The sequence below is a fragment of the Pleurodeles waltl genome, chromosome 2_2 (genome assembly GCF_031143425.1).
Source record: "Pleurodeles waltl isolate 20211129_DDA chromosome 2_2, aPleWal1.hap1.20221129, whole genome shotgun sequence".
Taxonomy (NCBI): domain Eukaryota; kingdom Metazoa; phylum Chordata; class Amphibia; order Caudata; family Salamandridae; genus Pleurodeles; species Pleurodeles waltl.
The window spans coordinates 943,546,708-943,573,218 of NC_090439.1; the positions used below are offsets into that span (position 1 = coordinate 943,546,708).

The window sequence follows — 26,511 nt, forward strand, 5'->3', positions numbered from 1 at the left end:
CGGTTCTACTCCTGCAACTGGGTCGCTGCAATGGTTCTGCTCCAAGCACACTGGAGATGCATTGATTTTTCAGTTGCAAATATCTGGGTCTACATCCAGTGAACCAAGCACAGGAGAAGGGGTAAAGCCTTTGATATTCCTGAGTGTCAAGCAACAGGGGCAAGCCAACAAGTTCTTGGAGATCACTTCAGTGGCAAAGCAGAGTCTAGCTCTCCCTAAGCAGGGTCAGAGAGCAGCAGGCAGCATAGCAGAACAGCAGGCAAAAAAGCAGTCCTAGGTCAGCAGTCCAGAAAAGTAACACTCCTTTATTCAGCACAGCAGTTGTTCTCACAAAGTCCAGTTGTAGGTCGATATGTGTCTGATTTGGTTGGGTCAGAGAACCAGTTTTTATACCCAGTTGTGCCTCTGAAGTGCACACAGGTCCTTTATTCCTAGCCATGGCTCCAGATTATCCGTAGGGGGTAATAAGCCATTTGTGTGGGGAAAGGCATTGCTTATTCAAGTGTACATGTCAGTCCCTTCCACTCTTCCAGCCCAGGAAGAGCCAACAGAATGCAGATGAGGGCTCAGGCACACCTAATTTTCATGTGTTTGTGACTGTCTAGAGGGAATGCACCTTTCACTTACCCCAGATGTATATTGGAGACAGGCTGCAGATATACAAAGCTGTAGGAGCAGAGACATGCCCACTTTCTAAAAGTGGCACTTCTAAAATAGTAAAGAGGGTTTATTATTATCATTCCAATGATATGAAACATGACAAAGCTATCCCTTCTCTATCAGGAATTACAGCTCAAAAGTGTCATAAGGAATTCTCAATGTTAACCTATGGGAGGAGCAGGCCTCACAGTAGTGAAAAATGAATTTGGGAGTTTTTCACTACCAGGACATGTAAAACTTAAAAGGTCATGTCCTACCTTTTAGTTACTTAGCACCCTGCCCAATGGGCTACCTAGGGCCTGTTTTAGGGATGACATATGTAATAAAAGGGGAGTTTAAAGTTTGGCAAGAGGTTTTAAATTGCAAGTCGACATGGCAGTCAAACTGCACACACAGGCCCTGCAGTGGCAGGCCCGAGACATGTTTGAGTTTGAGTTTGAATTTATAAAGTGTGCAAATGCCCTAGGGCGTCTTGGCACTACCAGCTTACTACATTTTACCACAGCCTGAACATTATTGCAGAGCTCATTTATTATAAAGATTCTGCGAAAAGCCAGGTTTTCAACTGCTTACGAAAAGAGACTAGATTTTCTTGACATTTGAGTGTCAGAGGCAATCTGTTCCAAAGGAGACAGATAGTGTAAACAAAACTACAACCTCCCCTTCTCGCTTTCTTGATTCTAGGAATCTGAACTGTTCCATCTGTGGCAGACTGAAGTGGTCTTGGTGGCACATACCAGTTGAACTTCTCTTGGAGACTCCGGACCTTCTCCGTAGAATGTATTATGTGCCAAACATAATGCTTTGAACACAATTCTCTTTTTAACCCGGAAGCCAATGAAGATCTGCCAATGCTGCCCTAGCTGAGTGGTACTTTGGTAGTTTCTTAATAAGGCGACAGGCGGAGTTTTGCAGAAGTTTAAGCTTTTGTACTAGTCTCTGAATAATGCCCAAAAATAAGGCATTCCAATAATCTAATCTAGCTAGAATGAGGGATATGACAACCAATTTTTGTAACCCCAAAGGAATAAAAGGAAAACTTTTCCTTAGCATTTTCAAAACAGAAAAAGAGGAAGATGACAATTTAATGATCTGGTCCGCAAATTTTAGTTCTGCATCATAGATGATTCCAAGGCTCCTGGTATTTGATGCCAAAGGTTGGGGCCACTAGGATGTGTTCCAAAAAGAACAATCTTTACTGAACACAAGAACTTCTGTTTTTTGTGAATTTAGTTTCAAACAGTTTCTTTTCATTAAAGTTTCAATCGCTTTCATACAGTAGTTGAACAGATCTGCTACTTCTTCGGTGTTACCAGAGATTGAAACCACAATCTGAGTATCGTCGGCATATGCCCAAACAAATAAATGAGCTTAGCTAAAAGAGCTGCTTAATCCTCACGTGGCTCTTTTCAAGGGCAAGCATTGGGGGACCACACAAGAGAGAGTGAAAGCTCTGGAGTTAAAGTCCCCAAGAGCCACTCTCTGCTCGTTATCTTCTAAGAAAGAAGAAAGCAGATCATAAACAGAGCCGGTGATCACAGTCTCCACAAACCATTTGTATATAACCACATGACTCACAGTAGCAAAGGCCATGGAAAAGACTAACAAGACCACTGCAGCTTTCCCGTCATCGTCCAAGATCAGTTTGACTAGTGCAGTTTCCATTCTATGACCGGATCATAAGCCAAATTATGACTCCTTCAGAAATGTATTCTTATCCAGAAAATCTAACGGAATTTTGTGGAAATATTTTTTTAATAACTTTAGCAGGAAATGGAAGGCAGGAAACTGGAGTTTTTTGTTTTTTTTACCAACTGTAAAACTTAAGCTTTTTTCCACTCCAAACATCCTTTTTCCAGCACATTAATAGATACATTTGTAATAACTTGTACTATCTTGTGAACCATCTCGTGCATCACTTTTGGTGGTAACAGATCTGAAGGAGCACCAGACTTGGTCTGCAAAATTAGTTTGGCCACCTGATTTTCCGTCAAAAAGGGAAACCTGAGAAATTCAGCTGACCTAGGTGGAGGAGAACCAGCTTTCTTCGTTTGATCATGAAAAGGTCTAATAAGGTTGAATTCATCATAGGCTAGTACAACTTTGTCTTGAAAGTAGGTCGCAAGTTTGTCACAAAAAGACTGACTAGGGGGAGGAACCAACCAAGAGTTAGGCTTAGCCAGAAACAGAACAGTTCTCAAAAGATCTTTAGTTGAATTAGCTGCCTGATTAATTCTCTCTGTATAGTACCTGGATTTTTCATCTACAATACATTTTTTATAATCATGAATTAGGCTTTTATATTTAACATTTTCCTCTTCCCTGTACTGAGCTCTCCAAACTTTTTCCTGCCTGTGACATTTCTGTTCCAGTAATCTTAAAGTGGGAGAATACTATGGCGCTGAGGGATGGTTTGTAAATGTCTTAACATTTTTCTCCAGAACTAAATTTGTGGCTACATCATGTAACCATTTACTGTACCAAGCTACTGCTTCATTGAAATGAATGGCTACTTAGTGGGGGGCACAATCAGAGCTGCAGGGCCCCTAGTAGCAATTAGTTTACAGACCCTGGACACATATAGTGCACTTTACTAGGGACTTATAAGTACATTAAATGGCAATTATGGATAAGCAAATGTTATCACATTTTAAGGAGAGAACACAAGCACTGTAGCACTGGTTAGCAGTGGTAAAGTGCACAGAGTCCTAAAGTCAACAAAAATGAGCTCAGGCAAAGAGGAGGAGGAATGCAAAAAGGTTTGGGGTGAACCTTCAGAGAAAGCTATTTTCCAACACAATGGGTGAACAGACTATCTATACAAGGAGCGGTCACACCAGATACACCAGACCAATAATAGCCTGCCTTGTTCAGCAGAGCCAAGTCCACTCCCTTCTTCAACTCTTCCGGCTACATGGCCTCTATGGTAACAATGGACAGCAAATTCTGCAGTAGTGGATTATTCCTCAGAAACTAACCTACTCAGGAACCAGTTTCTGTTGATAAGACCTGCACTGAAACTAAAGGCCAAACTTTATGGTCTCCCAGCTCTTACAATCTTTACTGTAAAAGGTATTAACAGAGAATACACAGACCTGGCAGCATTAGAAAATTACTTGGAAAACATTCTTGATCAACCAATGGACACTGCAGTGGCAACTTTAACCTCCCTCACCTGTCCACCAGATGAAAGAAAACTGGTATTGCAGCCCTTTGAGCACCAGGAGAGGGAGATCACAGCTTACCTTAAAGGCCTTCTGCCACTTAGCATCACAAGGACCTCGAGCACATAAAAAAAGACAGAGCACATCTATATCACCCTGAGAAAATATCGGGGTGACTTTGGAATCTGAATGTGAACATACACATTGTATAAAGACTGAGCCATAGCCAAGCAGACACAGGGTTGGGATCGGTCATTGATCCCCAGCTAAAGTTTTTCATGCCCATATGATTAATCACATTCCTCTGATCGCTTAATAGACATACACTGTTCACTCCAGCGTATTTGATGGTTCCACACTACCTCTTACTATCATTACATAACTTGCTGAATTACACACCCTAACATGGATATAGCTCCAAGAGCATTGATGATTTTTTCCCTTAATGTAAATGACCTAAACAATTTTGTTAAACATAGGATAATCCTATCCTTCTTGGTGTCACACAACTCAGACATTGGCTTGCCGCAGGAGACCCACTTCTCCCAGATAGAATCTTCCAAACTGCTCAGAGACTGGGTCAGGTACATACTCCACACAGTTGGCCCACGACTGAAAAAAGGAGGTACTGTTATACTACTCCATAAACCCTTGTTGGCCTGAGTAGGCAAGGGTTGGAATGATTGGGAGGATGAATATGTGCGTGCCAAGCTGGCAGTTCAGTCCACTCACACAGTATTGGTAAGTGTTTATGCTCCCACTGTCTCCAAGCTTCATTTTCTTTTGAGGCTTCATAGACTACTAATCAATTATAACCATGCAGCAGTTTTGTTGGGGGAACACTAGAATGCGGCACAAAACATTGTTCTGGACCTTAACAGTGCTCCAGAAGAGACCCGTAATAAAGACACAATGGTGTTCCATGACTGGATGAAGGATCATTCTCCATTAGATCCCTACTGCCTCTTTCATTCAAGAGACTGAGAGTATATGTTCTACTCCAACCTACACGATAAACAAACAAGAATTGATTTCTTTCTTACATCAGGATCGCTGATGCTTAACCTTGCTAAATGCTCATGGATTATCGGATCATTTCTTCATTTAACTGGCTCTGGCACCAGTAATCTGGTGCCCACCTCATGGTAAATGGAAAATGCTGATCTGGAGATTCAAAGACCCAAATTCAAAAGTGTAATTGCAACATCACCTACAGGAATACTTGAAAGCTAAAGAGGGTTCTGTTGACTCCACACAAACCCTTTGGGTGGCCTACAATGGTAACTATCCCTCACTATAACCCCACTGTATCAAACATTCAACAACTCATGCAGGCCAAACTTGATCCTAACTGCATGTACACAGTGCTGGCAGATATAACGCTGGGGCACACTAAAAACCATCACTATGAGTTCAGTGAAAAGTCTAGCTACTTACTAGCCAACCAATTTAAGCAATCAGAAACTCACTGCACCATATCAGTTATCAAAGCTCCAGAGGGTTTGGTCAACCACTCAATGCAGATATTAGGGGAATTGGCATTCTTTTACAAGTCACAGTACTCCTCTTACACAGTCACAACCCAGACCCAAGTGGAGGCAACCTTCTTCCAGTGGAAGCTATTGGCTATGGGTAAAGCTCCTGGGGATGATGGCTTTTCCACTGAATTTTACAAAATGAATGCCCAAATTCTGGCCATATTATTTAGCAACGTATTCATACATATGAAGACCACGACCACCCATTGCCCAGAATTCAATGAAGTCACTATTATCCTCCTTTCCAAACCACATAAATATTTGCAACAATGTGGCAGTTACAGGTCATTTAATAAACACAGACATGAAAATCCAGGCCACAATGCTACCTACTCAGCTGAAAAGATACATGCCTTCCCTGACTCACAAATTCAAGGTGGGATAAACTAGATGAATTGCAAAGTCCTTTTTCATAACCAGACAGCCACCCAAAATTTGTTATCAGGGAAACAACACCACTGATCACCCACCACCATCAAATATCTTGGGATCCATGTTGGCAATGATCTCCCATCAGCAGTCCAGAAGATTTTGAACCTCCTGTTTACAAAAACTGCATTCAATTTTAAGGAATAGCCTCCTTAAGCCTGTCCTTGTGGGGTCAAGAACAAATGATGAAAATGGTGATACCACTAAGTTTTAACTCACTGTGTCGCATGATCCAAATATGTGTTCCAATCCAAATGATATCCACATTGAATAACATGACTAAAAACTACATCTGGGATGGCAATTTTTTTTTACCTTTGAATGTTCAAACTACAAGCAGCCACAACTTCAAGAGTCCTACGACTACCAGACATGTTCCTCTATAACAAAGCTCATCAGCTAGCGCACTCTGCATATCTTTTTTCTGACTCACTGGAAAAAAGAGAAAGGGTGGCTACTGAACAAAGCCTGACTTGGGGGGGAGGCGGTTTGGGAAAGGGAAATTGCAACAACTGGGATTCTGTTAAAGAAGCCAAATCCTAAGAAAGAAGAAGCCACCAGATCCTGAGCCTAAGACATGGATGTGGGAAAGAACCCACAATTACGTGCATATGCATGCCAGTCTTTACAAATATACCTCCATTTGGTTACCAAATAGATGGTCACATGATCCACCGGCAAGCATGGTTCATGCATGGTCTGCTAAGGCTATAGTTACTGTATATCAATTAACTCACAACCTGGATGGAAAACCCTTTGTAACACTAAAGGAAGAATTCCAGTGGAGGAAAATTATCACTGGTGATATCACCAATTGAAACACATTCTTCTTTACACCCTGAGCCACTTATCGAACTCTCTCCCACAGGAGCAGGTTGACAACAACCTACAGATATGGAGCTCCTGCCCTGACCTATTTTCCAGTCTCTATAATGCCCTGCTGGAGGAGCCCCACCCTCTTTGGATTTCTCTGAGAGAGAAGTGGTCAGGAAAACTGGGGACAGACTACTCGAAATTGGATTTGGATGAACACCTCAAGATGCACGATAGATAGGTGCATGAAAGGAGTCTTAAACTCAGCTTTTTAAACTCCTCCTTGATTGTAGCTGGTCTCTGCAATGACTTCACAGCGCGCCAACTAGTCATAAACATTTGATTGCTGGAGGTGTGGACACCATGATGGTGACATCATTCACCTAATCTACTCATACGCATTTCTCTAAGACTTTTGATACTGGGTATTGACGAGCGTCTCCAGCTTGAACCTGTTCCCCTCAATGCCACTAATCATTTTCCACTATACCCCAAACATTCCAGACATTGACTGTCATACAAAAAAGCCACATTGATAGTTGCTTCAATGTCAATTCTGAGATGATAGAAACAGTATAAACCTTGCACTCACACAGATTGAATGCAGGACATGTCACTTCACCTAAACCAAGTATATACCGCCTCCTCAACAAACCTGATATGTTTGAAAGTATATGTTCTCTATTCCTTTCCCACCTAACGAGTTCTTGTTGACTTTTTAACTTGAATTTATATCACCATTCCCACTGGATTCCTTCGGATGCCATGTGGGTACATTCAGAGGGGAAGCTTTTCTTCCTCCAAATAGGGGTCTCCACAGCATGCAGGAGTCCTAGCCTACATTGACGACTCGTGTTACTTTGCTGACACATTTATAAGTGCTTGGTGAAGAAAAGTGGGTATAACCATTTTGTTTCTATCATCCTTCTCCACTTGCTCCTCCATAAGTTCCACAACTCACACCTTACATTTTACATTGTATATTGTATGCTATTGACTATAATGTTCTGTATTTTGTGCTCAGAGTTAAAATGATAAAAAAAAGTAATTTCAAAATCTAGGCATCCATCTCGTTCCAAACTTAATTTTTGGTCTCTTTGCAAGTAAACCAGCTAATGCATTTTTTCTACCTTAAAACTATTTGTAACAGTCTAACTTTGTGGACAACTGCAATGATGTTGCTGTTGTAAATACTATTATTCAACCAGGGATAGACTATGGCAGCTGTCAGCCCTGGCCAACATTATACATTCAAAATGCTCCACCACATCTAGTCTGTGGCATTTCTAAATGGCAACATATATCGTCCATATATAAAACAACTACATTGGCTCCCTGTATGTCAATTGATTACCTTTAAAGTCATAATAATTGCCCAATAGGGCAGTTTATTTCCAGTCCCGTTTTTACAGCTGCACAACTTGAGTGGCATAAAGTTTCCCGCAAGTTTAAATCAAATAAGCTATCTCTGTTAAGTATTCCCAACACTAGAAGGTCTTCCTTTAATGATCGTTCATTTTAGCTTGCACAAAAATATTGAATTCGTTACTACTATTCATTCATGCAGGATAATCTACTTCCTGCTTAACAGAGCAACTGAAAACTCTTTTGTTTCCACTTTAATTCAGCAGATTCCTTCCATCAAATTACAGACATTTGTTGGAGCGTAGCACATATAATCAAAATTAATATAAAAATGTTGCGAGTTATTGCATAATAATGCTGCATAGAAAATATATTGCTGTGTTTTACTAAACGTGTGTTTGAAATGTACCCACGGGGAGTGGCCACCATTGTATACAATGATTAATGAAATTGACTAATAATGAAATAATAATGCATTAATCTATGATTTTATACTAGAATTAAGAGTTATATTTTAAGGTTCTGGTAAATAATCACTAGGCCTTAGTTATCATGAGTCGGGGCCTAGCTGCCCGGTTTCATATTAAATGTGTGTTTCTAACGTGCTGTGTGCTGACTTGCTGAAGGACATTTAGTTGTATTTTTCCAGAAGCTAGAAGATGAGTGTAACTGTAGTAGATCCGTTCTCATGAAACTCGACTTGCTCAAGGAAACATTCTCGCTGAATGTAACAGTGTAAACTTGCAACAGGTACAAGGTCTCCTAAACTGGTATAGACAATGGAACTACTGACTGGGATGCGAGAGGACCACGAGAACATGAAATCATACCGGACATTCTACCCCTTGGAGACGTCAATCACAAGAACCAATAAACTACGTGAGAACTACTATGAGGTGACAATTTTGATAGGACGAGCTGTAAACTATTGGACGGAGATAGTGGTGCACCAAACCTGCCCAATTGGAAATTAGGGGACTGTACAGCAGAAAGGGATAAAACCCTTTGACACGAGGAGCCATTAGAGATGCCATTGCGAACTATTCTTGCTATTACCCAGCCAATTTGTCACTCTGCCTAAAGACTTTGCTGTTTGATTCAACCCATCCTCACCCTTACCATGTCCATTCTATACTTCTCCTCCTTATGAGGGAAGTGTCCCTTTTTACCCCGTCTTGCTGTGTTTCCTGGCTGATAGCGAATCAACTGAGGTCCTGAAGACGAAGATTGACTCTGTATACTGACCCATTACAGAGGATAAGTATATGATTATGAAATTGTAATTGTCTGTTTGCCTTTCCTTTCTAGGTACCAACTGCTTCTTTGACAGGGACCTTAGTTAGATGTTTTCCAAATTTGTGTTGCCAAAATTGTTTTGCATGAAGCCCAACATGCCAATGCTAATTTGAGGTTAGGTGAGGAATTCACTAGACGAAGCAGATAGACAAATGACTGAATCAATGCTTTGTTGAATAATGCGCTAATGATACTCTGCTAAGATTAATCCATGCTGACATCGTGCTATGTTCTAATGTTTATGATCTTTGCTTTGATGAAATCTTATTCGAGTTGCCATATTATAACGGGGTTCATGTGTTTTATGGTTTTGCAGCTAATAAACTTGCTAGTAGATTGTAAAGAATAGGGAATAAAAATCAAAACCTTACAAATTCGGTGTGGTTATTCATGACTGAAAGGTCATGGTGTGTCCCGATTCTCATTAATGTCATTGAATTGATTTGTTATGGTGAATATTGATGACGTTATTGACTTATTGATTGACATTTTGATTAGTTATCTCGTTTTAAGGTGTCTTCAATCAGGGTCAAAAGATTCACCGGCCTAAAACGAGTCCCAGAGTGAATAAATTATCTAGTAAGGGACGCGTTAGCACATTTTAGCACCAAGAAACATCGTTGTACACAACTTTGAAAAAAACTTTTAACATAAATTATCAAAAAAGTGTCAACACTTTACGTAAGAATGCCGTTGCTCATTACCCTTAGATTGAACTATCATATATTATAATGCTGAAATAAAGATAGTATGTCCGTTTAGTTTAAAAGCACCATTTGTCAGATAGTTTGGCATTAAAAAACATATATTTAACAGAAATGAATTCCTAAATATTCAGAGTGCAATGTAATGAAACCATGAGTATTATCCTATTGCATTACGGTGTGTATGTCAGCAGTGTACCTTGACCTACTCTGACTAAGCTCTATGCATCGTCAATATAGCACTATCTGATAACATGTTTTTTTCTGATTCTGCACAAGAAGTAAATAGCTGTTTGTGGATTCATCTGGATTAGTGCGCCGCCTGAGTCCAGCTGATTATCAGTGGCTAGATGAAATAGAGCACTTATAGCCCCAAACTTCTAACTAGTACCTGTTACAAGTGACCATTATGAAAATCAATTAAGGAAAGTGGCATGCAAACATACAATCTTAAATCAGATTTCCATCCCTGTTTTAGTTTTACAATTGTACCACAATTAAATGTACATGTCTTTGCCAGTCAGTGGTAAATTAACATGGGCTTCCCACCTCTGGGCTGGAAAAGAGATCCGGCGTTCTTATTTGAATGACCATACATGTCCACCTGCTGCTGCTCAGGTAGTGGTATGAGAAGAGAGGGCAAAGCTGCATCTCCTGGAGAAATAGAAATGGTTAGCTATCACTTATATCTTTTCGATGGGAAGGACAACCTGGATTTTGTGCTGCCATGCTTCGATGAAAAATCAGAGTGAATATATATGGGCAGATCTCACACTGTGTAATGAACCTCATGTTGGACAACCTGGGCTCTGAGTATGTGTGCATTCGATGGCTAGCTTCTCCTTTGAACCAAAAAGCACATTTGTGCCACTGTGCCTCCCGTCACTGTATTGTCATGATCCCTAGGGTCCCAAATCAGATACTACAGCCAATCTTAATGAAAATCATCAGACAACTGAACAGAGACTGCTTGGAAGGTTTCAATGGCATAAGTATTTGCAGAATTACCCAAGCCTCTGCTGTATGCCTCGTTTCCAAAGCCACTCTAACATGGCTTATTGAAGTGCCCTCTTCCCCCAAAGATCCACACGACCATCTAAGTCCCCGAAGGGCACCTCGCAGGAAACACTATCTGTACACCACTCTTACTGAAGGCTATATCTGTGCATGTGCATGGGATTTCACACTCTGTACTCAGTATCTAGAAAGAAGCACCAACGACTAACAGCGATACCATGTGCTCCCATGGCACAATGTGTAGTAGGGGTCAACCCGAGCTGACGGTAAATTACTACACATACCTTATCTTCTTGAGTTTGCACACTTACACTGGCGATTTCCTTTTATAGCCCAATCAATAACACCACAAATATCTTCATTTTTAAGCTAATGATGGTCACTTTATCATTTGCTTAATAGTCTGAACACATACAATGAGGAACAATTAATCTACATTGTAGATCTCCCTTATTCTATAATGCAAATTTCGAAGAAACTGAAGAAAATAAATTCAAGGGGTTTCGTAGATTGGTGTGGCTGGTGAGTTACAGTCTAGTTACGCAAAACAACAACGAGTGCTTTCAGAAGCTACAGGAAAGCTTTAACCACTTCTGAGAACCAGGGCAAAATGATTTGGTGGTCATTATCCATTGTTTTGTGGATATAATAACACAATTGTTTCTACATTTAAAGGCAAGTATTCTAGAACGCGTATCACCGTGCTCAAAAGGGGATTTATGAGAAAGGCTGACAGTAACATCTCATATAATTTAATATAGCTATATACATCTATTAATAGTATTCAATATTAGAAAATTGAAAATGAAATTATTTTCAAAGATAATTTTTGGTGCCAATTGAAATATTGTTTCGAAGAATTCAAATAGATTTTTTTTTTGAATTATTAAAAACCATAGAACGCAGTTTCATGTGTATACGTTTTATGATATAGTAATCACTGAGATACTGTACTCGCTCTGAAAAACTGCAAGTTCAGCTACATATAACATCAGTAATGATCCTGAAACAGACAAGCATGAAATACAAAAACACTTGAAAACGTGGCATTACGCTGTTATCACATTTATTCTATCATATTTGACACTGTACCTAGGCATCTTGTTTCAGTTCCACTCCACAGTCCCGAGGAGAGGCATTCTCGTACAGTGGAGCCGACCAACATAAACCCCGTATCACAAGTAAATATCGCTGTTGATCCAAATGTAACTTGAGTTCCAATTTTGTTCCCATTCGGTGGTGTAGAAAGTTCTCCACATGAAATAACTGTAAGTATAAATTAATATATATCATATTAGTTCTCTAAATAAGCAACGTCTTGTTAATCATGTGAAAACATATTCAACACACTTTTTGTAAAATAAAATAGTTACAATTAAATATAAGTTCACCTTAAAGCATCAACTATCTATCTTTCTCACAGCAATAGTTTCAAATAATGTAGGAGTTTAACTTATTGCCTAGATGTTTAATTAATTAGCTAGTATCCCTGCTGCTTTCTGAGTGCTACTGCCAAACAAACTCTCCACTGCAACATATCTATAAGGTAAGACCCAAGTGAAGTTGAGCCAAATATTGAACTTTATTGTCAGGCAATCATGATACACATCCCATCCTCCAAAAACATGTGGCTATATAGACGCCTATTGGATACAAGACCCAGAAATATACAACTTGTAAGAAATTGGATTATTAATTACGGTTGATGGTAGACCACCACAAGTAATAAAGTCACTAACTTGTTAGGTCCAAGCAAAGGTTTCAGTCATTTAAATCTGAGCTCAACCTCTGATAGATATGGCATAGAGGAGCAGGCTTAAATTTGAGAAAATGTATCAAGCTTTTTTGATAAATATCAAAACAATAATACAAAATCAAAACTCAACACAATAAACCCCCCACTCCAATTTATAAAAAGAAAGCACTCTTTCATAAACAAAATTACATCAAAATTACAAAATGCAACAAAGGAAACCAAAATTATGATTTTTAAAAAACATTTAAGGCAAAAAGTGTCAAGAAACAGTAAAGCACCAACCAGTAGTCACTGTTTTGCCAGTGACCAGGATTTAAGTGTGATTTCAGGCTGACTGCAAAAGACAGTGGATAATATACGTCAAGGAGGAGGTTTATTACAGTCAACGACTTTATCTTACAACTTAGGCCCTCTTTAGGACCCTGGCGGACAGCGGTATTTTGGAGAAAAGTACTGCCAACAGGCTGGCGGTACCTTTCCCCAAAATATGACATTAGCAGTTTGGCTCAGGCCAAACCGCCAATGTACCAGTCCATCTGCCATGGTGGTAACAGCCGCCAGACTGGTGACTTCAGTCTCCAGTCAGGTGGCCGTCACTGTCCCACCCCCGGGATTATGACCCCACCTACCGCCATGGTTTTCGTGGCTTCCTTACCACAACGAAAACCATGGTGGTAGGCACTATCAGTGACAGGGAATTCCTTCCATGTCACTGATAGGGGTCTTCCCTGCCCCCCTTCCCCTCCCCTGGTTCCCCCCACACTCCCCCTCCCACTCCCGACCCCATGACATACACGCACATTCACGCACCATCATACACACGCATACACACACTCATACCCACATTCCCCCACGCACGCATGCATACATCCATTCACACACACATCCACACCCACTTACATACATACAAGCACACATGCATTCACACAACACAACATATATGCACACTCACAACCATACATGCACACACGCATTCCACACGCCACACACCCGCATGCACGCACACACAAACATACACACATCCCCACACAACACCCCACATCCCCCTCCCCTGTTGGAGCACCCGACTTACCTGATTTCAGGGGGTCCTCTGGCAGGAGAAGTGATGGGGCACTGCTGCCTGCAGCAGCATCTACCAGCAGAATACGGACAGGCCATATCATGTGTGATGATATGGCCGTAGGCGGTCTACTGGTGTGGGGCTGTTGCTAGCAGCAGCGCCACCTTACCGCCATTCACCGTCATGGCCGCACCTGGAATCCTTCTGGCAGAATTCCGGCTACGGTCATAATATGGCAGACGGCAGGTAGCCGCAGTGATGGTATTGTGACAGCTGTCACCACTGCAGTAGGCGGTCTATACCGCCATTGTCATAATGAGGGCCTTAGAATTCAAACTCCTCCAGCAGGACAAGGTGTCAGGCAGTATCCTAGGAAGTCCACTCAAAGGTGAACAGCCACTGGATGAGGTCCCGCTGAAACAGTTAACTTTGGCAGGAAAAGCTCAGAGGTGGGAAAAAGATAAAAGTGGGCCTAAGAATTCCTCATGTTGACCAGAAACTTTTCACACCTTCAGCAGGTTAAAATTTCGATGTTTGGATATAAGGCCTTATTATGAGTTTGGCCATCCTACCGAAGGACTGCCAAACTTGTGGGGAGAATGCCACTACTATGGCGGTGGCATCCCCCCTGAGTATATTACAATGTTCTGCGGGAACATTGTAGTATGTGGTTCCTGCCGAGCTGCCCAGGGGGGAACAGTGCTAAGATATTGGGCTTGGTTCCCTTAAGTGAGCCGAGGCCAATACCGTAACACACAGCTGAGCAGGGGAGACCCTACACTGCCCATGCCATGGGCATGAGCAGTGCAGGGCCCCCCTTGTGGCCCTCGGCACTGGCTTTCCACCAGCCTCCTCATGACAGGGACCCTGCCATGAGAAGGCTGGTGGAAAGCTGAGTTGTAAACAGCCAGGCGGCACTGAACTCAGCACCTCCCTGGCGGAGTGCAACTCAGACTGCCGTTGGACAATCAGGAACAATTTTCCCAGGAGACACGGGGGTCCCCTGGCTGGTCCACCCACCCGCGTTATAATGTGACTGTCAGACTGCCACGGTTGTGCAACCTGACCATCGCTGCGAGGCTGCCTACTAATGAGGCCCTTATTCTCTTTTTTTGAGAATATTTCATTATGGACACTAAGGCTCCCAGTACCTTAAGGGCAGCACTTAGGTGTCAGAACTCATGTCAGTAGAGGTCCCCAGCAGCTTTTATCTTCTAATTACAACTGATCACTTCAGAAAAAAGGTCTCTTGCAGCTTGTTGTCTCCCTATAGCCACACAAGTCAGTCAACTGACCCTTGGAGTCCATTCCTTTGTCCTGGGTATAAGAGGGAGCACGTCCAGTACTTCAGAAATCCTATCAGGTCATAGACAGCAAGTCCAGTCCTCTTTTGGGGGCTGGGGTGTGTGTGTGTGTGTGTGTGTGTCTGTGTGTGTGTGTGTCTGTGTCTGTGTCATAGGGAGAACACAAGGTCCTCCAACATCTAACACTAAACTCCAGGTTGAAGCAGAAACTTTACCAACAACAAAGCAAAAAAACAGAAGTCTGCTAAGGTAAAAGAAGATCCTTTCTGCAACCAGACAGAGGATACATAAGAATTTCACTTCAGCTTATTGATTGTTCCTGAAAGGAATTTCACACTTATTCCTGGGCTAAACACTATCTGGGAGTTGCTTTAGAGTTACTGCAAATTAGCCTTCAGGAGTGTCAGAAAGGGAAAACAAAGCTTTGTAACAATAAATTGTCCTTAATATAAATCTGAAATGGATTTTTAATGACTATTACAAATAGTGGTTTAATTATTTTCCTAGCTTGCTGCTTTGCTGAGTTAAGAGTATTACTATTTTATTATGCACTCTGTTTACTACATAGGACAACTTGGTCTACAATCAATCAATAAAAAAAGATTATAGAGCGCGCTACTCACCCGTGAGGGTCTCAAGGCGCTAGTGGGGGGGAGCTGAGGGGGGCTACTGTTCGAACAGCCATATCTTGAGGTTTTTTCTGAAGAGTAGGAGGTCTTTGGTTTTGCGGAGGTTGGTGGGGAGGAAGTTCCAGGTTGTGGGGGCGAGGTAGGAGAAGGCCCTGCCTCCTGTGGTGGTTCGGTGGATGCGGGGGACTGTAGCTAGTGCGAGGTCGGCTGATCAGAGGTTGCGGGTGGGAGTGTGGAAGTTCACTCTTTCGTTGAGGTAGGTTGGGCCGGTGTTGCGGAGGCATTTGTGTGTGTGGATGAGGATCTTGAAAGTGATTCTCTTGTCTATGGGGAGCCAGTGAAGAGATTTGAGGTGTAGTGGGATTCGTTCGTGGCGGGGGAGGCCAAGGACGCAGCGTGCGGCTGTGTTCTGGATTCTCTGGAGTTTGCGTTTCAGTTTGAGTGTGGTGCTGACGTAGAGGGCGTTACAATAGTCAAGTCTGCTGCTGATGAGTGCATGGGTGACTGTCTTCCTGGTCTCTGGGGGAATCCATTTGAAGGATTTTTTTTAGAGTGCGGAGTGTGTGGAAGCAGGAGGAGGTTAGTGCATTGATTTGTTGTGTCATGGAGAGGGAGAGGTCCAGGATGATGCCGAGGCTGCTTGCGTAGTTTATGGGGATGGGTGCGGGGCCTAGGGCGGTGGGCCACCAGGAGTCGTTCCATATGGTTTTGTTGGGGCTGAACATGATGATCTCGGTTTTGTTGGAGTTAAGCTTGAGGTGGTTAGTTATCATCCAGTTGGCGGTGTCGAGGAGAGCAGCGTGTAGGTTGGTTTTGGCGGTGGTGGGGTTGTGGGTGAGGGAGAGGATGAGTTGGGTGTCATCTGCGTAGGAGAGGATAGGGATTCTGTGTAGTCGGAGGATGTTGGCCAGGGGGATCATGTAAATGTTGAAGAGTGTGGGGGTGAGGGAGGACCCTTGGGGGACTCCGCAGATGATCTTGGTGGCGGTGGAGTGGAAAGGTGGAAGGCGGACTCTCTGGGTCCGGTCGGTGAGGAAGGAGGTGAGCCAGTCTAAGGCTTTGTGGCAAATTCCTATGTTGTGGAGGCATGTGCAGAGTGTGTGGTGGCAGACAGTGTCAAAGGCTGCAGAGAGGTCTAGGAAGATGAGTGCGAGGGGCTCGCCTTTGTCGACTTTGGTCCTGATGTCGTCAGTGCATGCGATGAGGGCGGTTTCCGTGCTGTGGTTCTTGCGGAACCCGGATTGTGAGGGGTCAAGAGTGTTGTTGTTTTCTTCGAGGAAGTGGGATAGGCGGGCGTTGACTAGTTTTTCGGCAACCTTGGAGGGGAAAGGGAGGAGGGAGATGGGGTGATAGTTGGAGAGGATCTCCGGGTCGGCTTTGGTTTTTTGTAGGAGAGCGGTGATTTCCGCGTGCTTCCAGGGGTCCGGGTAGGTGGCGGAGTCGAAAGAGGAGTTGATTATGTCGCGGAGTCTTGTCTCTGTAGGGAGATGCTAATATTAATTTTATACATGGCCAACTTTTAAATACCATGTATGCTTGCCTCAACAATATTTAGAAGGGGCGTTAATATCAGTGAAAAGGGGTATTTTAACAGGTCATAGTACAGGTTTTCACTTCAATAGTTAGGCTACACAGGTTAGGCCTGTAGCCATATTTGCACTGCCACTGTATTGAATGGCATAAGAGGTGCTGCAGTCAACAAGAAGCAGTCCACAAGTAGCATTAAACTTCCAGGCCCTAGGTGCATTTTCTATACCATAGGGACCTAGAGGAAAGTTATATGTGCCAATAAAAAAGAAGCTAATTTATCCAGGTTTAAAAGAGGATAACAAGCACTTTACTATTGGTTGGCAAGGGTAAAGTGCACAGAGTTCTAAAATCAGCAACAATAGGGTCCACAAAAAGCAAAACATAGAGGGTGACCAAGCAGAAAAGGTGGATTTCCTCCACTGTCTCTAGTAAATAACAGAAGACTCAACTATACACATATTATCTTACCCATAAATAAACTGATCCTTGTAATCGTGGTCTTGGTCCCTACAGACCTGGTCACCATAGGGAGTCCCAAACGTCCTGCCACTCTACTGACCAAGTTGCACTTTACCATCCTTACTGTTCTAAATTGCACTTGAACAGTGTTGCTCTGCTCTATCCAAAATACACTCATGCATCTAATAATGTCTTGTGCTGGTCTTGACAAGATAGAATAACAGATGAATTATATGTTAGCTTTTTGTAGGAGCACAACCAGAAACAGCAGAGAAGTGGAGTATAAATCATGTGGACGAAGATATTTGTTCTCATGAAACAGTAGCATATCAGCATGAAAATTTGTATATCTTTGAAATGGCCATGAAGCATTTGTGCATTGTTTTCCCAATCCCAAATGGGGGCATCTAGAAGACACACCATATCATGGAAACGAAATAAGAAAGTAACTGACAAGCTTTTGAATACTTTTTGCTTTGGCCTTTATACATCAGCCTGCATCGTAATTGTCCATCAGGCAAGCAATAAACGTGCTATACCGTGAGCAATGACCACACAGCAAGAAGCCACAGTCTGTCAGAGCATTATGCTGTTGTTGCAGCAGGCTTCAGTAATTTTCCATAGCAGACTCGACGCCCAACCACATATATTCATCAACCAGCGTTATAACCATGGAATAAATGTACGCCTCAGTCAAGTCGACTGATCGTCATTATCAGCATCAACAGAATTGCAGGACAAGCCTTTTACCTGTATATCATTGACACTAGAAGGATGCAGACAGATCATAAAATTAGTGAACTAGGAAAACATAATATCATGGCAAATGCAACCACACAAGGAAATGAATTGCACCGAAAGTCACCCATGCACACACACATACCTCGATATCATAAAGAAACCAACTGGTATGTGGCATTTCAAGGGCCAGCTAGTCTCTGGAGGGACACTCCCGTATGACAGTCTTGCTCACATTTACTCGCTGCATACTCAACCATATCAATGTGCCCCTTCACAATCAAATGCCTGGTACAAGACATGTCTGGGTTAGTGGTGCACCTTAGGGTATCGCCACTGTGTGACAACATACACTCAAACATCCTCGTGAACAGATATTTTCACTGACAAATAAATCCCAGCATGAACATTGTGAGGTCGTCATGAAAGTGAATTCAGGCAGTATGAAAAGGGTGTTTTAGGAACACAGTCTTGCTCCCACCACTGCCAACCGCACAAAGAAGGGGTCTTTGCTTTGGCTTTATCAAGTTTTGTTGCATGTCACCCATCTTGCATCTTTCATATAACATATTGCTAAAAGTGGCCCCCATGCGCCAAGGAAATATGCTACCCTGGTAAGACGCAATGTCACTAAATTAAGTCATATATGTAATGGTTTGATCTCAAGAGTAATTCAGGGGTGGTGATGAACCAGCCAATCAGGCCTCAAATTCTAAAACACGTTGAGGTGCGGCTGACAGCATCATTGCTGTTTTTCAGAGAAATCAAAATAGTGTTTTTCAGACTATGTTTCAACCCACGGTGGTGTTTATTTGCTATGTTTACATATATTTATTGCTCGTGATATTGCTTTATGTCATTGTGGTAATATTCCACGGTCATGCAACAGAAATCATTTACCATCAGTGGCAATAAAACATATGTTTTTGGCTCCCAGGTGTAGTGTGAAAACATAAATAATGAATGTAAAATTTTTTAATGCAAAGCTAAAAAATGGAAGAGAGAAAATGAAATAACAAGGGGAAATATATTATATTGGCACCTGACAATACGAACCAGTCCAAAATACAGACGAGTGGAGAAAAGCAATAAAGAACAACATTAAACAGAGACAACGATCTAATAATACAGTACCGATTGAAAAATAAAAGAGATAAGATGAATAAAAAATAGGCTACATGATAAAGAAGGAAATCAATCAAACGTGTAAAGGTAACACAAAAATGTGCTGTGGTCGACTATGGCTGATGCATAAGTGATGGACCAGTGGCCCAAAATAGAGATGTCAATATACAATAAAACAGGGCATGTGTCACTAGGTGACAGTCTGAATTCCACATTCCCTCATCACGACAGTGCAATTCGACTGTTGAATAATACATCCATGCAGCTATGCTGTATCATCTTACATAAGCACTCGTGCCTACTTATTTGCTATCATGCATTCTTAAAGCAGCCTGCAGGCATTTCCATTAGGGAATGCATTATGTTGTATACTTGGAAGCAACATGCATCTTCCAGGCGTTTCTAAGTTACTGAGCAATCTGCTGGATAGTTCTTAGAATACCTGGGCTGCAAAAGTAACATGGTGACGACCTGAAAACATTATATATAGTGACCCAAGGAAGAAGATGTATAGAATATCTAAAACTAAGAATGTCAAAGCATATTGTCTTGAGAATTTATGAAATATATGCCATGGAAATGAAACTCCCATGGATTTGCTCAAGGGCATTCAACAAACATCGCTCCTCTTCAGGACAATATTTATGAGTCTGATACGTGGCATCTAAGCATAAGCCTGATTATATGGCCTCACCTTCTATACTACTTAGCACATGGGTACTCGCAAACATTTTTCCAGGGGCTAAAAAGTTTGGTCTGTGAAGTGCCTGAGGGCCGCATTGATCCAATGGGGTGGTGGTTGGGCGAGGGGGTTGGTGGGGATTGGCAGTAAGGTAGGTGTAGGGGAAGTAAAGCATATACATCTAGTGGCTGAACTAAACAATGTGAAACCAGAAAAATTAAGATGTTTTCTCAGCTTTCCCATTTAACTAAATTCTGTGATCCTAGGCAATTGATTTATTTAACCTTTTCTTCATTTTCACATATAAGAGGACCTCAAAATACATGACTTCAGGCACTCACGAAACCTTATCCTGTGTTAGAATTATTAATCTATAATGCTGTTCATGTATAATAGGAACCCAGGCAAACCAAAGAGTGCACATAACAACTGACTTGCTTCTTTAGTTCACTACTGGATTGCCGTCAGGCTAGTGGGAATATAATGCTTTTGCTGCACGATGTGTTTAAAAATGAAGGTTTTTTTTAAGTTAAGCAGTGCAGGACTACTTCCTTTTTTAACAAAAAATAACATTAAAATAAATATTGGTCTGTTTATTTAACATCTTACTATTGTGAGTGATTAGTGGAGTAAACAGCATCCCAGGGCTCTTGTTGAGCAGGGGCCCGATGTAAAGGTCAGGGGGACCACATGCGCCCCCTGGGCCGTATTTTGAGTAACAGGGACTTAGCATCTCCATTCACTCCATTCCCCAGAATGTATTTCTGATGCACACGACGGAAATGGACCGACAAAAATGTATCATCGCTCAAGCACTTACTTTGGCAATGGGGCCTCTCATTCCTCCAGCTCCAGGTTCCATTGGCAAGGCATGCGATAGAGGCCGGTCCCAATCGATAGTATCCAGGATCACAGCTGAAAACCACCTTTGTTTTGTACTCATAATGTGAGCCGTTAACTATACGCCATCTTCCATGCTCCAGGATGAAGGAGTTTATGCTTGCACAAGTAACAACTTGAAAAAAAGGGGGAACAAATGTGTGGTCACCAAGTGTGTAAGAAATAAATAACACCATCCATGCGTCAATAACCCGGCTTGTGTGGTAAGTTTAAGAGACAAACAAATTCAACACCAATATCTCAATTTATGCAGCCAGGAATGTGCCTAGATAGATGAGAAATTACATGCTAGAAATAGATCAGAACGAAGATTTCCAGGACACTGTGCAAGCGTCGTTTGCTTGTTATTATATGTATTTCATAGTGATGCAATTGCATACGTAAATCAGTTCACACATGCTGCTGTCTTTTATTCTCATACAAGTACTGTAGCACAATCTCGAGCTAGTTGAAGACCCCATAACCGTGATTTTTCAGGAAAAGGCAAATTGGTTAGATCATCAAACTTGCTGAATTTCAACATCCATTTTTAATGTATGGGGTGCATTTGATGCAGTTAACTTTCCATTGTATCAATTATGAACTAACCAGATGATTAAGTATCAGAACAGGAGTATTTTGGGACCAGAATCTATCCATAAAAAGAGAAAGCATATTTCGACAACTTTTTCAGGAAAGGTAATAGAATGTCTGCAGGCTCCTTACCTACACACCGAGGTGTTTTATTATGATTGCTCCATGTACCATCTGGTTGGCAAACTGCAGTAGTGAGCTCTTTTGAGGACAGTCTGAAACCGTCATTGCAAAAATAGGTAACGCTGGTTCCAACCAAGTAGTCCGTTGTTAAGACTCCCCCATACAAGGGAGCTTTTGGAATCCCGCATGATATAGCTAAAAGTAAAATAGAAAGTAAAACACTATGAAATTGCAGGTTTGTTTTATCTCAATTATATGTTTCAAACAAGCATTGGTAATGCCAATAGTTCTGCTTTGAAGAATTGTTGTATGGTAATGTGAAACATTTAAAGTAAATAGCATGGAGATGGTGATGTGTTTGTTTGGAAGCAAACAACTGCAGAATAATATTGCTATAGGTTAAAAGGTCAGGTCACCGTTCCACTGTAATGCCAGACCAAAACATCCATGTAAGTTAATGACTGCCCAGAGAAAAACACCATAAATTATCTAGGTATCTAAGACACTTAATACCATTACAATGTTATGTGTAAAGTTCAAGCTTAGACAGCTGCATAAATAATCAAAATGATCACAGCGGTGTGAAGGCCAATCACTTTTTATGTGGAAGCACACAAATTCTGTCCAATCAAAACATGTGGAGTGAGCCAAAGTCCCTCTCTAGTGGTGCATAAATTATTGTTTGTGAAGCCAGATCATAAAAATGGTAATCCATATTGAAAGACATACACAAAGCAAACCTGTTTTTAATCAACAGTAAAACTTGATAAATGTTTCAGTGAATGGAAACCACAGGTTTGCACTGCTTGGCCATCAATCAAGTAACATATGTAAATGGTTAATTAAGACAACGTTTTGAGGTAGATTTTATTAACAATAGTAAAACCACAACCATTCCCCGATTTTTTTGTTGCCTTTGCATTAAAACTGAGCTGTAACCAGGGCTACTGGAATTATGTAGCACAGGAGAATCAAATTATGTGGCAGAGCTGACTAAATAATGCGGCAAGGAAAGGCAAATCTTGCAATTTACTGAGGCACATTTTATGATAATATTACTTCATGATGTAGCCATTTTTAGGTCAGGTGTTACCCAAGACCTTTTGATTTAAATACAAAAAATATATGTAAAATATACATAAGTAAAAGGGTTTTCAGCCAGCTCTCTTCATTCATTGGTCTGTTGTGTCTGTTGTGTCAGTCACATTTGTTTCTGCCCACTATAACATACAGCATGGGGAAGGGGTGCCAGCCCACTTTAGCCACTGGCTAACTTCTCTTTGAGTGACTGCATTTTGATCTTTCACAAGGAGCTCATCTGCATACAAGGTAGTTCTCTTCAGTGCCAGTGTTTGTTTTTACTTTTTGCTTTGGTGTTGCTTTTATCTTTCGAGCTTGATGTGATAGAAGCTGTTTCCTACCAAATCTTTCATGTTCAGCACAGAGCACATTCAAGCTTCAAAATTCCTGTCTCTTCCTAATAGTGGTGTACGTTCATTTTGGAGTGCTTATCCGACTGGTGATATTTCACAGCATGCCAGACTGTATCCATATCAAACTGTTCTCCATGAAGTTTTTTTTTCTCCAGTATTGCGCAATGAAGTGGATTTATAACTGCACTCCCTTATATCATGTTGGTATGTATTTTAATTGAGTACAGTTATATTTGTAACCAATCTGTATGTCCTACTTGTATGGCTTTAGTTTGTTTCAGTACTTGTGTATGCTGTTTTATTTGTAAACAAATTCAGTCTGTATATCCTGCTTGTACGGCTTTCTGGTGTGTTTTCAGTGCTCTTGTATGTGGTGCTTCTATATACATTATCTATTTATCTTCACAAATCTATCTATCTATCTATCTATCTATCTATCTATCTATCTATCTATCTATCTATCTATCCAACCTGATCTATCTATATATCTATCTTTCTATCTGAACAACCCAATCTTCTATGCAACCCGATCTACCTATACAATCTGAACTTTCTTTACAACTGTATCTATCTATCTATCTATCTATCTATCTATCTATCTATCTATCTATCTATCTATCTATCTATCTATCAATCAATCTGCCTGTCAATCTCTCTATTATTCTATCTATCTATCTATCTATCTATCTATCTATCTATCTATCTATCTATCTATCTATCTATCTATGTTAACTCTATATTAGCCTATCTATCTATGGAACCCAATAATGTGCACAATGGGCACCTAAAAAAAAACCTTGGTTTGCCCAAATCATGAATCACTACTAACAGTAATGGGATTTAAAGTGATACTCGTACTTTCATACGCAGCCACAATTTTCAAAGATCAACTATTTGACTTCCTGGATAAACAGCAATGTGAGCAATATCGTTGGCTGTTTGCACTCTGTAATACCAAATCATTGTACAGTTAATAAAACCTTAACAAAAGTGCATCTCTGTGGGACAGATTCAAGACAAATTAGAACAAGATATGAGCATCCATTGTAAACAAATTAAATTGAACAGAGGGAGTTAGTTGAAACCTTAAAAGAGATGAAAGTAGAAGGCAAGCAATAATTAGTTGGATATTTAGCAGCAGAGCAGGAGAAGCAACCATTATTAGGCAGATACTTAGCAGCAAAACAGAAGGCAAACAGTGCAGGAGTGTCATAACGTATGTCTACATGTTAGAATCAACATGAGTGCTAGAGGAAGTGGAAAGTGCAGAAACAACACAAAGCTGTGTCAGAGTTTTTATATTTGGTTTAACTGTTCAGCATAATGTTCTTTTTAACGACCAGAGCAGATATGGAAAGTGCAAAGGCAGCAAAATATTGTCTCAAGGTTGCTTCAGCTGTTACTCTAAGCGATCTGAAATACATTAATTTTAGAGGCAGATATGGAGGGTGGAAAGGAAGCAAGGTATTGTCCCAGGGTTACTTTGGATGTTGTGTAGCAGCTGGGCAAAGACAATCATTTTAAAGGCCAGGGAAATTGCAAAGTACAAAGGCAGTGATGGATGATTCCAGGAATACTTCAGATGTTTAGTAGCAGCCTTGCAGGGAGATAGGCAATTTTAAGGACCAAGATCTGGAACCAGGGATGGTGTTTACTTAACCCAACTTCCCTGCAGTCAGCTGGAGGAATTTGACTGTTTTGGTAATTAATGTGGTAATCTCAGGGTTCAGGTTGGTGCAGACAACCTGATGGCAGGTTCGGACTTCCAAAGGAACAAAGTCTCTGTGAACTAAGTCTTTTCATAACTTTAGTAAGGAAGTAGATGTATACAATGTAAATGATGTTTTCCTTGCTCAAGCTGCAGAGATGACACATTACGCCTTGAACTGCAGTGTTTCCCCATTTTGGGATGTGACCCCGCCAGTTCCACTCCCCCAGTCTAAGTGCTACAAACCTGGCTTTTAGCCTTAGCCGGTAGGTGCAGGTGATGTATTTCTGCTGATTCCAAGGGGCATAGGAGTTGATTACTGCCCAGGCGTGCAAGCGCTTGCTCAATGCTGCCATATCTTCTAGACTAGACAGCTTTTTTGTTGTGATTCCTGTGAGCTGTTTAAATACTGAACGTGGGAGCTTCCCTCAGGCCTCTGTGAGTGAAAGTGTGTTAAATTTGTCTTGAAGATAGCACTTATATGAGGATCCCAAGCTGTCTAAGTCCAGCCAGAGTAAGCTGTTTATAGTATCTTGTAGGGCAAGCCTAAGCCTATGGCAAAAATTTAATAATGAGCTTCTTCTGGCCCAGCTGAAGTTTCTAGGCAAGAGTTGTGATAGTGAGCATGAGGCTGGTACCTGTATTCTTCAGGGAGAGCAGATGCGATTTGAAAGTGCCTTAGCTGACCAGATAAATGCCCAGGTATTTGTAATTGGCACTATGCAGAAGCCATTCACCTTTGACGTGCCACCTGCCACAACCTGCTGTTTTCTTTCCAGAGATGACCATCATGGTTTTCATATGGCTTATTTCAAGACTGCTCTCAACATTATGGGTGTACAAAGTGGAAAGTTGACTATGACGGCCAATTTTAGTTTGGCTTAGCAAAACAAGGTCATCTATATGGAGCAGGTGTGACATGCATTGACCTCCCAGTTTGGGAGGGTGGCAGTTGACTTTGTCAAGGGCCTCCAACAAATAAGACATACAGAGGTTGAAAAGTGGGGGTGTATGCAACGTGCTTCAGCCTTGTTGTCTGTTTGCACTCCCAAACTGCATCAGCCAAGCACAAATTAGGCAAGAATTTCACCTCCCTAATCAGGATCTGGTTTTACGCACCAAATCCATATCATACTGCTTAAAATTAAAGTCAAGTAAAATCAGCACAATGAAACCACTCTTGTGTAAGTAAGGACAGGAGCCAAACTCTGAATCAGGATCTCTTTTACCAAAGGCTATCAAGATTTAAAATGCGTAAAATCTCCTCAGTGCGAATCTACCAGATAAACTTATACAAAACTGATATTGAAGAACGCAAAAAATACAATAGGTGGATCAAGATTTTCATGACTTAAAGAACAAGACACATGGCAGTTGAGCAACAGAGCTGTATATTCTGGGCTCTCTGCAAGTTTATTTGTGCCTGCCTCCCCCAGCAACATGACAAAGTATGAACTTATGAAGCTGCGTTGTGGTTTGATACGATTAAGATGTTACTTGTATGG

The 26,511-nt window shown here is 41.4% G+C and overlaps 1 protein-coding gene across 1 annotated transcript in view; it reads right to left on the minus strand.

Annotated features, from left to right (window-relative positions):
* CSMD3 (CUB and Sushi multiple domains 3) overlaps window positions 1–26,511 on the minus strand; it is a 2,682,374-nt gene that overhangs the window by 326,575 nt on the left and 2,329,288 nt on the right. The window contains exons 50-52 of the mRNA XM_069220640.1: window positions 21,875–22,060; window positions 21,090–21,284; window positions 12,079–12,252 (exon numbers count right to left, since the gene is read on the minus strand). Of these exons, the coding sequence (XP_069076741.1) occupies window positions 12,079–12,252; window positions 21,090–21,284; window positions 21,875–22,060 (555 nt within the window). The remainder of the gene's footprint in view (window positions 1–12,078; window positions 12,253–21,089; window positions 21,285–21,874; window positions 22,061–26,511) is intronic.